This window comes from Heptranchias perlo, chromosome 11 (assembly GCF_035084215.1).
Source record: "Heptranchias perlo isolate sHepPer1 chromosome 11, sHepPer1.hap1, whole genome shotgun sequence".
NCBI lineage: Eukaryota > Metazoa > Chordata > Chondrichthyes > Hexanchiformes > Hexanchidae > Heptranchias > Heptranchias perlo.
The window spans coordinates 29,330,896-29,346,909 of NC_090335.1; the positions used below are offsets into that span (position 1 = coordinate 29,330,896).

Sequence of the window (16,014 nt, forward strand, 5' to 3'; positions counted from 1 at the left end):
TTTGACCTGAAAAGTTAACTGTTTCTTTCTCCACAGATGCTGCCTGAGTTGCTGAGCTTCTCCAGCATTTTCTGTTTTTATTACAGTTAGTAGTGATGTCACTATTTTAACATCACCTGCAATACTCTCATAAAATGGAGGCTTGTATGGGAGTTGAATGTGATGGCATCAATGCTCAGTTTAAAAATGGTATTCGTGGCATATTTACAGCTATATTTTCCTCCCCCTTCCCCCTGAGGAAGGCATCTCAAGTTAAGTTCTCTGATTAATTAGAACCTCAAACAGAAGACTATCTTTTTTTTTTAAATGTAGAAATGTAGCCTTTTTAAGCTAATTAACTTTTTCTAAGTTACTAATTAATGCAATACAATCCACACAAGACTAAAGTAGTTTTCCAGAAAAGCAAAACTCCAGGATAAGTGTGTTGCACTGACCCTATCCTTTACAATTTGCCTGGGGAAAACACTGCAGCAGCATCAGGTAACTGGCTTCCCAGCTGGGATAGTAATGTTTACTGCATTTGAGGCTAGGCACAAAAGCATAAAATAGTATCCTTAGTTTCTAGCGTTCCTCAAGGTGTTCATTTGTGAGGACATTTAACAAATTACAGACAGGGTTTTGTTTCATACATACAAATACTGGAAGAAAAAGCCATTATAGGATCATATCCATCTGCAGTTTTAATTGCTGTTTCCTGAGACATTCAATAATGGCACTTTTTGTTGGTGTATTACTGCACACCAGACACTTCATGAAGATTTTCACTTTGTTAATGTATTAAACATACCTAAACACATCAGTTTAATATATATCCAAAATACTTAACTCACACCCAATCTTACATTCCTCTAAACTTCAGATTCTTAAATTAGTTTTTTTCTGAAACTTGTACCCCTGAAAAACAAATCAAAAATACATTGTTCTTTTGTGCCAAAAGTGCACACTTATTATTATTCATTACCAATACACACCATTTTTTTGCAAATAGAAATAAAGTGTTAATAAGCATTTGAGTTGAACCTGAGGGATTTTGAATTTGGATAGTTGAATACTTTGGGTTTCTAATCATCTGATCAGAACTTGAACTAACTAGAGAGCCAACTAACAAAAAAAAATTAAAATTCAGCTTCATCTTGTCTAAATTATAGATCAATACGAGCTTTGAAAACCCAACTGTGTCATTTTAAATATAAAAAGTAATCAGTCCGGTAATTAATTTCCCATGTGTTATGGGGCCACCCTTAGTTTTGGTGGCAGTATGGGGGAAAGGGACAAAAGCTATTTCTGGATGATGGAGGTCCAATTCTTTAAACAGCCATTATTCATGGTGTAGTTTACAAAGCAATTAACAGCATTTTAAAATGTACCCATTTTGGAAGTTTACTATTATACCAATTCACACTTAAAGTTTGGAAAATACTAAGATATGGTAAAGCACAGTGCAGTTTGTATGATTCAATTGTACAAGAAACTGGATGATCAGTTATACAATTAAAAGGCAGAGCATTGTATAGCCACTATTGACGAAAAGCTATGAAGATACTGGCAGGAAAATCACACAAGATAAAACAAAACTGGTCACATCAGCTATCATTTGCTTATATAAAAATTGTTTTTCTGTTGAATGTTGAATAAAATTCAGGTGGCAAATCAATCCTTAAAACCTGATCCTGCCCCCAGCAAGACCAAGGTCAAGTTTGGGATGTGTAATTTCTTTGGGAGGGGTGAAAGGAGGGACCGACATATTCCATAAACACACACAATTTAAGCACACTAGATCTTTTCTTGCGTAACCCAAGTCCTAATGTCTACTCTAAAAGACAGCAACAGTGCGGACCAGCTCTTAATTAGCTGTTCTGAAAACCGACAATTCAGAGGCAAGGCATTGTCTGACAACTTGCTTCAGTGTAATGGACCAAGATTGAAGACCTAAAAAGGATCCCACTCCCTTTTTGGGTTTCTAGTTCTAGAAGATTGATGAATAAAGTATAAACAAAATAATGAAGGTTGGATTCTATCTTTGTAGTACAAAACCTATTTAAAAATAGAATAGAAAAGACAGAAAAAAAGACAAGTTAACTAGAGTTCTTTTAAAATCTCACATTATTTTGTTATTTGTTTGTCCTAAGAAGTGTGACTTGAAAATTTAAAAAAATTAATTCTCTTGACTAGCACTTGTATCCACCAGAAATGTATTAAATACAAGTACAATGTAATGTTTACATGTATGCAGATTACTTCATATTACCCCTGTTCCCTGCCCAACAAGGAGATACTAACTCCCAACCTCTAACCAAGTGCTTCAAGAAACCATCTTTTTTTATCCCCCTAACTTATCAAATTGCAATTTTTTTTTAAAAAGTGTATTTAAGATCAGTAATGCAACACCACTGTAAAAACTGCATCGACCTCTGAAGACTGACCTGACTGTAGCCCATGAACCCATGACTTGATTTTTTTTGGAGTGCATTACATATACACATATACCCTGGATTCTGTATTTTACAATAATCAGTAGAGGAGGAAGGAATAAAGTCCTTAATGGATTTAGTTTGCTGGTGGTGTATATTCAAAAGCCAATACATAATCAGGTACAAATCAACTTTCATTCAATTTAGCATTACAAAAGAAAAGCTGTCTACTTGTAATGTAATTGTCAAATTAAATATACTAACACTTAATTATAGATGTAATGTTAAATTAAAAAAATTCTGTTCATCTAACATTAGTGGCAACTTCAGATGGTACATTTTTAGCTACATTTGGGGGGTCACAATTTCTTCATACTTTGGAGGATCCTCGCTGTGTTGCACATCATCATTAATTCTTATATTCCCCACCTCCCCAGTAGCCTCATCATAGGATGGTGGTAGATCTGAATTTGAGAGTCCAGATGATCCTGAACAGAGGGGACCATGCATTGGGAAGGCTGCAGTGAGTGCATTTCCATTGGAGTAATCGGTAGTCATAGCCTCCGGTTGCTGAGCATGTAATCTACCAAATGGACTGACAGGATGCTCGTTGTAACCAAACACAACCACTGATACGTTTCGAGTGGGCTGGTTTGCCTGGTGCCGCGTCTGGGCATAAGCATTCTGCCTGCGATTTGCCTTTCTCACTTGGCACCTCCAGATAGCAAACAGTATAATAATAATCACGAGAAGGCCTGCCATTAGAGGAGCCACAAGATAAACTGATTCCATATTGACAGCAGAGCCACTTCCTAGATCCTCATTTGGTCCTTTGATGTAATTTTTCCAGAATTCATTCTGAAAACAAAACATAAAACAATTGTCAACATTAAACTGATTTACATCAATTTTTAACAATGTTCAGCACAAATAATCTTTCTACACTGCATTATATAATATAAAATCTACACAAACACCAGTAAAAATGCAATTTGAGCAAAGTTAGTTTAATTAAATGCCAGCTGTTCAAAGTTATGAGTTCATAATGGGAAGGAAAAGTGATTTAAATTTGAAATAAATTGCAGGAGTTCCTTTTGTAAAAGACAGGAATGCAATTAAACAGTAAGTGCTTCCTGTATTTTAGACAGAACTTTTGAACCAAGCTGATTTTCCCAATGGCCAAATGCACTGAGCTCTTGAGCAGAGTTTGGAACAGGCTTCACAAATTGAAAAATCTCTAAGGACAGAATGAAGGGAGGTGACATTGAGATCTGTGACCAGGATGAAGCCAGGCACTGGCATCAACAAATGACAGATTGATTGGTGAAGGCCTGAATCCAATAGCACTGATTGTTTACTGGGCAGCAGTATATACAGTTTGGGCAAAGCTTTTTTTAAAAAAAAAGTTGCAAAATATAACTAAGTCAGTACTTCATAAAATCTTTGAGGACTGTTCTTTTGTGTCTTGAAGGACTCGGGAAAATTTCTGAAAGCTGAAAAACATTCTAATTAGGGGAAGGAAAGATGAGCAAAGAGAAAGGAAGGAAAAGGGAACAAAGGAAAAGGGACTGCCTAAAAAAATCCTTGAAAGGTTGTTGTCCCTCATGATGAAAACCATTTTTTTTGTTGTATATCAAGAGTGAAGAAATTAGTCAGAGAATACACAGGCAATAATCTCATTGATGAGGATTACATGATCAATTGTAAAGCTCAATTTAAACATTATCTAAAATCAAAGATGAGATCATTTAGGTATCAAAATATAAACAAAGCTACTAGATGACTGATGTATAAAATACAAACAAACAGTCACGTTTTACTCTCACTGTTTCTCTAACCCAGAGATGTGATTACTGACTTAGAAAGTTACTCCAAGGCATTTTATCTTGCTGCAATGATGTTGGTAATAGTTCAATTCAGTTTTGGTTGATATTTCTGTGCCACTGGTGGTAGTCATGGGTAACATTAATGGCCAAAGAACCCCACATTGTTCATGCCATATAACAAACGTTGATGGACAAGTAATATCAGTAAAATAATAAATAATTGATTGTTGCAAAACATCCTGGCAGTCAGCAAAATAAATAAAAACCTAGGATCCAGATAAAAATTGCGCAGAATCAGACTCCATTGCACATAGAGCCCCCCACCCCTGCAATTCTCTGCACAGGAAGCTGCTGGTTGCAAGTTACGAAAAAGCAAAATAAGATATGTTTGCAAACATACAAACCATAACCATTTTGCACGAAGTATTTTGGGAATCCACTCAATTGGTCATCACGGACCAGGCCCTCTCCCCTCAGGTCTTTTCCTAAGACAATCCTGCTGTTATTGGAAAGGATCTCAGTTCAGATTGTCAGAAGTGGGGGGGGGGGGGGGGGGGTATAAAAGAGAGAGTGCCACAACTGGGGCGAGAGCAGAAACATGACAGGATAAATTGGGGGGGGGGGGGGAGGGGGAAACGGAAAGTGTCAGTATGTATTGGGAGGGTTGTTGGAGGAGAGAACGCCTCTTAGAGTGGGGAGTTGAATGCAGTTAGTTATCGTGTCTGAACTGGGGTATGGGGTTTGATGTCAAAGTGACTGTTGAGGTACTTATAGGGGAAAACATGTTATGTTATCTTGGTCTTTTCCAAATGTCACTTCGATTTTCCTTTTTTTGATTAAAACTCAAGTATAAAAGTGAAAACATTTTCAGTGAAGCATACTCTGGACCAATTAGAAATGCAGGACCATTTTGTGCCTGGGACATCTGTATTTCCCCCTTTACAGTTTTGTGTACTTATGTTTTTTGTCCCTCCATTAGAAGTAAAGCAATGTTGGATATACTTACAGCTTAAACCCATGTAAATACTGTCCGGTCACATTTCATAGTTCCCAACCCCCACCACGTTTCAATAGATGAAGCTGTGGCTGATATTAAGCAAGCTTTACTGCAGCCACTGCCCACTCTGAAATTTCACACCTCAACAAAGGCATAGGGAAGCAATTAAAAACTTCTCTCCCCATTTAGGTAGGAGAGTTCACCTAATTAATTCCACCCAGTTGGCTCACAAGCAAGTGTAATCCTCGGGCTCCCTCTATGCTGCCAGTGAGACAGCTGCTAGGGCATATTTGACAGTGGCCCAGCAATAACTATCCTCCAATGTTTCTGCATCCTGTGGGGAAGTGCCAGACCCTTTCTCTGTAACTCTCCATGGCAGAATCTGTTTAAAAAGTATCATGCCCCCATTCTGTGCCAACATGGCACCTAAAGGAGAACGATTTTAAATCATGAAGACAATGCAGGGTGCTTTACACTGAAAGCAATCCTGCCCTCCAGTTTCCATCCCTTCTGTATGAACATTAAACTTCTTTAAATATAGCATCTGCAAGTTTGGAACAGAAAAAGGAATCAAAAGAACAAGGCCATCTAGCCCATCAAAACTAATTTCTCCAGTATCCAGCTATCCTATTTTAGCATCTAACCACATTTCTGAATGTCTCTAAAAAGTGGTTTCTACTAGCTTGCCTAGATAATTATTACAAATATGTGTAACTCTGGGTGAAAACATTTCTTCCCAATATCTTTTTCAAGTTACTTTTTAATATAATGTACTTTCCTATCTTAACTTGCAATAATACCTGAATTTGTTTTATCAATATTGGAGTGTCAAACTTTTTGGAGGATTGGGCAGTTGGTGATGAAATTATTTGAGTCATGAATCTGATTAAACATTACATCCAACATCTAATCCATACTACTGGAAAATTGTTAGACCCTGCCATTTCAAACTATTCCTTTGCATTTGTCTTCCCCTCGGTCCCTTCACTTTCCCTTGTTCTCTTACGATTTCTTTCTCCTCTGCTTTTACTCCTCTCTCCACTTTGCCTTCACAATAGCATACAGGGTGCAGTAGCATTGGGGCACAGATAAGTGGGCAAGTTAGAGGCAGCAGCTTGTGTGAACCTTTGTAACGCCTGCCTTGGGTAAAGTAGCTACTCTGACTAGTGAAGCTCTGAAGACAACCTTCTCTCCTAGCAGAGGCACAGGTGAGTGAAACAAACACTAGTTAAAAGCACTCACCTCCAAAAAAAAAACACTGGCAGAAACAATCAATTTTTTGGGGGAGGGAGGAGAGGGGAGGAGAAAAAAAAGACGGCTTCTGGCTCTCAGTGGGAGTTCAAAGGACTATCTCGCTTACCATGCAGTTTGGACTTGTGGTATCGTGGATCCTTGAGACATGTATTCTTGAAGGGGGAAAAGCAGCGTTGCTGGAAGGTGTTAGTCCATTGCACTCCTTCTGAGAGACCCAATAGCACTATTTCATTATTTTTCTATTCCCCCCTCGACAAAGACCATTTTTGCTGGCAAGTTTTCAAATCAGAGCAATTTGCCTTCAATCAGGAGCTGCTCAGTTGTCTTTTAAAATTAGGAAGGTCAGATTTGACTCTCAAACTGGAGACTGGACACTTGAGTTTGTAGAATTTCAACATTTTATATATTTCGGTAAGGTTCCCTCTTAACCACCTTCTTTCTAAACCATAAAACCTGCATTTTTACAAATCTTTCCTCACAGTTGATCCCGGTTACACTTCAAATAAATCTTGTTCCTCTTCCTTGTATCCTCTCCAATGCACTATTTTTTGTGCTGTGGTTACCAGAGTGGAATGCAGTGCTCCAACTATGATCTTACCTAGTACATTGTAATGACACAGCATACACTCTGAAGATTTATACTGTACTAGCTATATATCCTAGCATTTAATTGCTTCACCATACTGCATGAACATTGAAAATGATGAACCTAATGTTACTTGCAATTCAATATGATGCCTTGTTCAAAACATTTTTAGCATTAACATTCAAAACTTTACATTTGTCTGCCAAGTGGCATAACTAATCTAACTACTTCTGCAAATCTCACAGCATCCTCCAATTCCTTTGCTCTCCTTACTTTAGTAACACCAACAGATTTGACAAGATTAGATCTGCTTTCAATATACAGGCCCTTAATGCAGATCAGTGTTGTTGTTAGATCAGTGTTGTCTAATACATTAGCCACATGTGGCTAATTGATTAGTGAATTAAAAATGAGTACAGTCACCACCACTTACACCATCCCTGCTTATCCCAGACAACTGCTATATCGGGCAAATGGCACTGACCATTTGCCATTTTCCTTAGGTGTAAATTACAAAGGTGCCACTTAAACTGTTAAGTGCGCCAGCTATTTCAGGCAGTTCAAGCAGCTGCCGCCTGAAACGACAACTAGACCGCTGCTTTCCTCAGCCCCGTTCAACCCTCCAACATCACAGGTTAAACTGACCAGACCGCTGTGTACTTCAGCCCCGTTCAGCAAAAGCAGTAATCAATTAGCACAAATAGAAATGAGACAGTAACCAGTTAATTCATAATAACTGATAATAAGTAGCAACGGTGATGTTGGCATTTTGTTTATTGAACAATCCCACAATCTAATGCCGTACATTATAATTACACGAGGTGGAATTTCAATTATTGTTAGGTCTGTCTGGAAGAGTCATTCAATTCTGTTTATTGCATGCAGTGAAGATGAAATGAACCATGTAGGTAAACAGGCAGAGACTTGGATGATATGTAAAAACAAACTATTCCACATAGAGCCTTCGCCATTTAACAAACTGACACCGAGAATAGGATTGTTGGAACACAAGGATGCTGAACAGAATGCAAGCGCAGGATATTAGCGATTAATCGGATAAGAAAAGGGGCATTGAGGAAAAAAAGTGCGGAGAAATAGGGAGAGCGACAGAAGGAAAGTGAGATAGTGGGGTGTGAATAATTCACTGGAATGAACTGCTGAAACTTCCAGTACAATTACCTCCAGGATCTCGGGTGTCAGGTTATACCGGCCACTGCAATATTACATTAATAGGCTTGTATTTTCCTGGGTTATATTTGTTACCCAGCTTTGCTCCCAGTCCTGCAGAACCAAACTGTGCCCATTGATTGCTTTACGACAATACCTAGTGTCATGCAAATTGCCTCCCTGGTGTCCTTCAGCACCTAGGACAACAGCCACGTGGCTCAAGGTATTTGTTAGTCTCGAGTCCCTTTAAAACTCACAAGTAGCTGCATCACACTGACTTCTGAAATCATCTAGGATATTCGATGTACTACAAGAATTGTTATCCACTTAAATGAATATTACTAGAAATTGTTCAATTATTCAATTACTTCATCTTCATGAATTTCATAGCCACTTATCTTCTAAAATTCTGATTTCCCCAACTTCTCCTGCACTTATGATACTGGAAGCTTTTTTAGTGTTTAATATCTTTTGCTATATATACACCTCTTATTTTGTACTAATATTCCTTTTAATCTGTTTCAGCAAAATCCTTCCCTCCTTCCAGAATCCTTCCCTCCTTTCTTTGCTTTGTGTAGTTTCTTTTTCTTTCTTGTTCCCATTTATCGGCCTTGGTCGTCTATCTGGGAGACTACTCTCGGGAGGTCAAGCTGATGTGCCTGCTATTCAGAGATTGGAACAGAATTGACTGCCTATGGCAAACTTAGTAACTAATATTCGAGCTAGGCAGGCCCACAGTACTCCAAAGTACTGTGGATGATCAGCCCAGTCATGAGAGCAGTGATCCTTCTTATTTGGTTGCAAAAAGACTGGAGAAACTGGGGCTCTTTTCATTAGAACAGAAACAGTTAAGAGAAAATCCAATACAGATCAAAATTATGAAGTGTGTGATAAGGTAAAGAGGGAAAAAAAAAGCATAAATTTAATCACTAAAAGAATGGAGAGAAGGATTAAGAGAATTTTTAATGTGAAAGATTGTTAGGATATAAGGAATGCCCTACCAGAAATGGCAGTGGAATCAAAATCAATAGTAAAAATTTTGAAAAGAAAAATTTCAAAAGGATAGGGGAAAGGTACTAAATGAATTTCTCCTCAAGAACTGACACAGGCACGATGGACCAAATGATCACCTTCGGTACTAAAAAATTATGTTGTTCTACAAGATAACCCTGCAAGCCAGTGCCTAAGAGATGGGGTGGTCTTACCGGACAAACAGTTGGAAGCGTACCAGTGCTCAGTACTGAAAAGCTGGATGGTTTTAAGTGATTAAGCTCCAGCACTTCCCTTGTGCACACTTGGGGAGAGGGGAAAGGAAGGAGAAAAACAGGTCCCCAAAGCATAACTCTTGCCAAGCCCAGAGAACTTGAGCACAGGTTGGCAAGTTAGGTATATCCCTATGGAGAAGGGTGTGCTCTTCATATCAGGGAAACAGAAACTACTATGTGAATTGCTCAGTAGATTGGTTTGGAGAATCTTAAGCATGGCAATGGCTTCCCGTGCACATCAGGCACTCAGCTGACCAAGAAAAGTTATGCAGTAAATAAAACAGAAAATGCTGGAGAAGCTCAGCAAGTGAGGCAGCATCTGTGGAAAAAGAAACAGTTAACGTTTCAGGTCGAAGACCTTTTTGTCAGAACTGGAAGATGTTAGAGTTAAAGTTTATAAGCAAGTACAGAGCCAGGGGAGGGGAGGAAAGAACAAAAGCGAAGGTCTGTGATAGGGTAGAGGGCACGAGTGATTAAATGACAAAAGGGATGATGGTGCAAGGCGGAGAAGGTGGTTATGGGACAGGTTAAGAAACAATAAAATAGGTCAGGAATAGTTGTAAATGGCAACAGCAGAACTACCAGAATTACCAGCACTTGCTGTCCGAAGAAATGGGAGCAGTGGTTATGATCTGAAGTTATTGAAATCAATGTTGAGTCCAGAAGGTTGTAAAGTGCCTAATCGAAATATGAGGTGCTGATCCTCGAGCTTACGTTGAGCTTCATTGGAACAGTGTAAGAGGCCGAAGACAGAGAGGTCAGAGAGGGAGTGGGACGGGGAATTAAAATGGCAAGCGACAGGCAGGTCAGAGTCACGCTTGTGGATCAGAGCGGAGGGGTTCAGGAAAGCGATCACCCAATGTAGAGGGGACCACATTGTGAGCAGTGAATACAGTATACTAAACTGAAAGTACAAGTAAACCACCGTTTCACCTGGAAGGAGCGTTTGGGGCCCTGGACGGTGGGAAGAGAGGAAGTGAAGGGGCAGGAGTTGCATCTCCTGTGCTCGCGCAGGAAGGTGTCGCGGGGAGGACAGCAGGCGTTGGGGAGGGAGCGATCCCTTCGGAATGCTGAAAGGGGAGCGGAAGGTGTGGTTGGATCGCGCTCGAGGCCGCGGAAATGGCGGAGGATGATACGTTGGATGTGGAGGCTGGTGGAGTGGAAGGTGAGGACAAGGGGAACCCTATCATGGCTCCGGGAGAGAAGGGAAGGGGTGAGGGCAGAAGTGTGGCAAATAGGACGGACACTGTCGAAGGCCTTGTCAACAGTGGAGGGGAATCCTCAGTTGAGGAAAAAGGAAGATATATCGGAAGCACTGGTGTAGAAGGTGGCAATATCGGAACAGATGAGGCGGAGAAACTGGGAGAAGGGATATCCTTACAGGAAGCGGGGTGGGAGGAAGTCAAGGTAGCTGTGGGCTTATAGATATTGGTTGACATTGGATGGAAATTGGAAGTTGATGAAATTTTCCAGTGCGGGGCGAGAGCAGAAAATGGCACAGATACAGTCATCAATGTACCGGAAAGAGATGAGGGAGGGGCCCTGAGTAGGACAGGAATAAGGAACGTTCCACCTATCCCACAAAAAGGCAGTGTAAGTCCAGTCCCTTTACACCTCCACCCCCCCACCGGGATGGCCTGCAGGCCCTTTGCTTCTTCCTTGAATGGCGGCCCAACCAGTTCCAATCCACCACCACTCTCCTCCGCCTGGGTGAACTTGTTCTTACGTTGAACAACGTCTCCTTTGACTCCACTCACTTCCTCCATATAAAAGCTGTCGCTATGGGAACCCATATGGGACCCAGCTATGCCTCCCTTTTTGTGGGATAGGTGGAACATTCCTTGTTCCAGTCCTACTCAGGTCCCCTCCCTCACCTCTTTTTCCGGTACATTGATTATTGGTGCAGTTTCTAGCTCTTGCCCCCAACTGGAACATTTTATCAACTTTGCTTCCAATTTCCACCCTTCCCTCGCATTCACATGGTTCATTGCCGACTCTTCCCTTCCTCAACTTCTCTATCTCCATTTCTGGGGATAGGCCGTCAACCAATATCTACTATAAGCCCATCGACTCCCACAGCCACCTTGATTACACTTCCTCGCACCCCGCTTCCTGTAAGGACTCTCCCTTCTCCCAGTTTCTCCATCTCATCTGTTCTGACAATGCCACCTTCCACACCAGTGCTTCTGATATGTCTTCCTTTTTCCTCAACTGAGGATTCCCCTCCACTGTAGTTGACAGGGCCCTTGACTGTGTCCGTTCTATTTCCCGCACTTCTGCTCTCACCCCTTCCCTTCCCTCCCAGAACCATGATAGGGTCCCCCTTGTCATCACCTTCCGCCCCACCAGCTTCCACATCCAACATATCATCCTCCACCATTTCTGCTAGTTCCAGTGCAATCCCACCACATCTACGGCTCCCCTCCCCTTTCAGCATTCCGAAGGGATCGCTGCCTCTCCAACACCTGTTCTCCTCCCGACGGCGCCTTTCTGTGCAAGCACAGGCGATGCAACACCAGCCCCTTCACCTCCTCCCTTCCCACCATCCAGGGCCCCAAACACTCCTTCCAGGTGAAACAGCGGTTTACTTATACTTCTTTCAATTTAGTATACTGTACTCGCTGCTCAAAACGTGGTGTCCTCTATATTGGGTGATCTCTTTGCTGAGCACCTCTGCTCTGTCCGCAAACGTCACCCTGACCTGCTGGTCGCTTGCCATTTTAATTCCCCGTCCCACTCCCACTCTGACCTCGGCCTCTTACACTGTTCCAATGAAGCTCAACATAAGCTCAAGGAACAGCAGCTAATATTTTGTTTAGGGACTTTACAACCTTCCGGACTTAATACTGATTTCAATAACTTCAGATCATAACCACTGCTTCCATTTTATCGGACAGCAAGTGCTGGTAATGGTTCTGCTGTTGCCATTTACAACTCCTCTAGACCTATCTTTTTGTTTCTTAACCTGTCCCATTACCACTTTCCTTGCCTTGCACCATCATCCCTTTTGTCATTTAATCACTTTTGCCCTCTACTCTATTACAGACCTTCCCTCCCCTCCATCCCCCTTTTCCATGGCTCTGTACTTGCTTAAAAACTGTTAACTCTTAACATCTTCCAGTTCTGACGAAAGGTCTTCGACCTGAAACGTTAACTGTTTCTTTCTCCATAGATGCTGCCGGACTTGCTGAGCTTCTCCAGCATTTTCTGTTCTTATTTCCGATTTCCAGCATCTGCAATATTTTGCTTTTGAAAAGTTATGCAGTACCTATTGACACAAATTATTCCTCATGTTACTCAACTGTTCATTTTACCTTTTAACACTTCTCCTTATTTTAATCTAATCACTACCTCCTCTATCAGCCCCTTTCTTCACCATCACTTCCTTAACATTCTCTTGACGACCCTGCTCCAGGTGATTCCCATGCTTATCTGTCTCTCTTCCCAAGTCCAATAAGAACTATGCATCATCCTAGAATCACACTCACTACACTCTACGCAGCTGAACTCTTTCTCCAGTGCCACTAACCTCTCTCGTATTGAATTAGCAAATTCTTCTCGTAATAGCCCTCTCTGAACTCCAGAGCTCTGGTGGCTGTAAACAAATATAATCGTAGTACACCATGGCTCTCATTTTATTTTCCATTTCCACGTGCAGGGTTAACCTAAATGTATTTCTTAACCACTACTATAAAATATTCTTTACAAAACTTGTAAAAAAGTCTACTGATGGCCCCACCAAATCAAACTGCAGCTGAAGTAAAAAACTCCTGCCCAAACTACTGCCACTGATCATTTGACCTGCTCACTGCAAAACTACTAATTTTACACTTGTGAACAAGGAGCTCACTCACTTAGAAAATAAATCGTTTTTAAAAGTAACGTGGTAGGCATGACCTTGGCAAGAACCTAAAGTGAAATCCATTTCATATTACTTCTACGTAAACTAGTCAATTAAGTTTAATACAGCAGTTTCATGAATAAATGAGTGATGGTAATTAGCATTTAAAACAGAAGCCTATGGCACATTTTAAGTGTGTGTTTCTGGGCCATTTCGGTCTTCAATAAGTGGAGGGATGCCAATACTGGAAATTGGAATATTTTCTCGGATTTTAAACCCAAGACCAGTATTAAATACTCCCAGGACTGCGAGAACATACTTAAATTCCAATCTCAATTGCATTAGCATCTATTTTTCTTTTCCCAAAATCATTCATCATTATGGCCCCAGATTGCCAGATTATGAATTATGGATAGTTCTGGGCCTTGCACCTACACTCAATAGGAAGACAAGAACTCATTGCACCTAGTAAAGGACGCAGATTTTCATCAATCAACCTGTGCTACATTCAAACCCAGATGTCAAAGGCAGTAAATTAGTCCACCTGTCACCCAGCAAATCCCCTGGTACATTTCAACTTACTGTATTTTCATTATTTTCAAAAGCTTCTCTTGCTTCTTCATAAGTACAAGTTTCTTCTCGACATTCGCGTTCTATGTTGCCCTGCTTCAGCTCTTCCAATAAGGTATTTGTTCTCCGATATCTTTTCAGAACAGAATTGGCCTCACCTTTTGTCAGGAACACTATAAAAGAAAACATTAACATTTACAGCTGGTGAAATTTACTACACTAAGGACTAACTTTTTTTTAAAAAAAGTTACTTTTGCATTTAACAAATGTTAAAATGAAGCACAAATTCATAGAATTATTCCCCATCAAAAACAGAAATGTTAGAAGTTATCCTAAATTTTAATATGATTTCTCTTACAACTTTTAAAACTTCTAAGAGTTGCTCATGTGATTCATTTATATCCACAGTTTACTTGTTCCAAATCCATGCACATAGTTCAAAACTGGTATATTACTCCAAATCAAATTCATTACACTAATGTAATTTTCAAGTTTACATCAACTCCTTGCCATGACTGCCCAAATCTGGTTTATTCATGACTTGTGCACATTTAAAATTGCTGTTTGTTACTGCAACTCCAAGTTTTGGAACAGAGATGCTTGTGGCTCATTTAACATTAATGATTGACTGGGACTGACTCAGTTTCAGTGGAAGTTGCTACTAAGTTAGATCCAACATTTAATTCAGACGGAGATTTTTTTGACCAGCATAGTTCAGAATGGCTTGGAGTAAAAGACACTTTTCATGGCCCAAGTAAAGGGACCCCAAGCCTCTGAAGAAGCTGGTCTGGTTCACTCTTTGCCAGCACCTCGCTGTACCAGATGTAAAAGCCACAGACCAGGATATCTCGCTAGACAACTGATCATTTCTGTGCGACGAACAACCCTAATCCTACAAAATATATTAGCAGACATCCCATGGCAATGCTCACTTTTAGTCAGTGGCTATCCCTTTGCAAGGGGAAGTGGTGTTGAGGTGGGGGGAGAATGCACATTTCTGGCAAAAGATTTTGGAAAAAAGTTTGTAAGAATTCTGGCCAGGTAAAATGAAACAGTTCAATGAGTGTTTTTTGACTGGCTTCTGGAAAATAAGACTGTATTTCCCTTTCCCACTGTAGCTCGATAAACAACACAGCTGCATAATTAACTCTCTATAAACAACAGGCCAGAATTTGCTGTCAAAATAATGGTGAGGCCAGTGGCGTTCGCTGTTATTTATGCGCAAACGATCCTGCAACTTCAGGCAAGGGGCAGATGTGCAGTTAAACGCGGATGTCCAAAAGCTGCTGTCCAAGTTGCACCGCTCTGCTGTTAGCTTTGTGAAAACGGCACCTCACTGTCTACCTCATCGTTGAAATGCATTGAATGGCATAAAGTTGCTGTATTTGCGCAGAAGATACGAACTAAACTCGCCACAAAAAGGTAAGTCAAGTCATTTCAAGCATGATAAGTGTTAATTACTTCCAATCAAACTTCTGGCACTGATAATTAATCATTACAAGTGTGGAATCTTGTTCCTTCAGGTTTTAATTGTTGTTGAAGATTTAAAAAAAGTAAAATTTAACTTTTCTATGTTTTTTAAAAAAAAACTTTTCCTTTGTCTCTTTTTTTCTCTTAATCCAATCTTTCTTTTCCTCTTTATTTCTGTAATTGATTTGACATTGAATTCACCTACTCTAATTTCCACTTCCTTCTCAGTCCTTGTGCTGTTTATTTCACCATCCTTCAATCTCATTGGTTGTGGGGATACACAGTTGCTCACCCTGTTCACTCAGGTCCTAAATGCCCTGTTTCCCTCAGGTCTCAGATGCCCTGTTTCCCTCACTGCGCTATTATGAGCTCACACTTTCAACAACTTGCCATGCAAAAAATTTAAAAACCTAAACATGCAAGGGCAAGTCTAACTAAGGGCAGATGCCATTAGCTGCCCTGCTATAGCAAATTACGGCCCATTGTTGTGAACCCTGTTTATTTGAGGAGTAAATTATAAAGTAAGAACACATACATTTACCCATCCTCTAACAATGTCAATACTTAATGATGCAGTTTCAGATTGCTAGGAGATTAGAGATAGCAGCTAGAAGATAGGTCAACGGA

General features: G+C 40.4%; 1 protein-coding gene across 1 annotated transcript in view; it reads right to left on the minus strand.

The window, feature by feature from the left end:
* Positions 1-667: 667 nt before the first annotated feature.
* The window catches only part of LOC137326922 (transmembrane gamma-carboxyglutamic acid protein 1-like), a 29,792-nt gene continuing 14,445 nt past the window's right edge, over positions 668-16,014 (minus strand). Inside the window, exons 3-4 of the mRNA XM_067992305.1 lie at positions 13,930-14,090; positions 668-3,269 (exon numbers count right to left, since the gene is read on the minus strand). Of these exons, the coding sequence (XP_067848406.1) occupies positions 2,757-3,269; positions 13,930-14,090 (674 nt within the window). The 3' untranslated portion in view covers positions 668-2,756. The remainder of the gene's footprint in view (positions 3,270-13,929; positions 14,091-16,014) is intronic.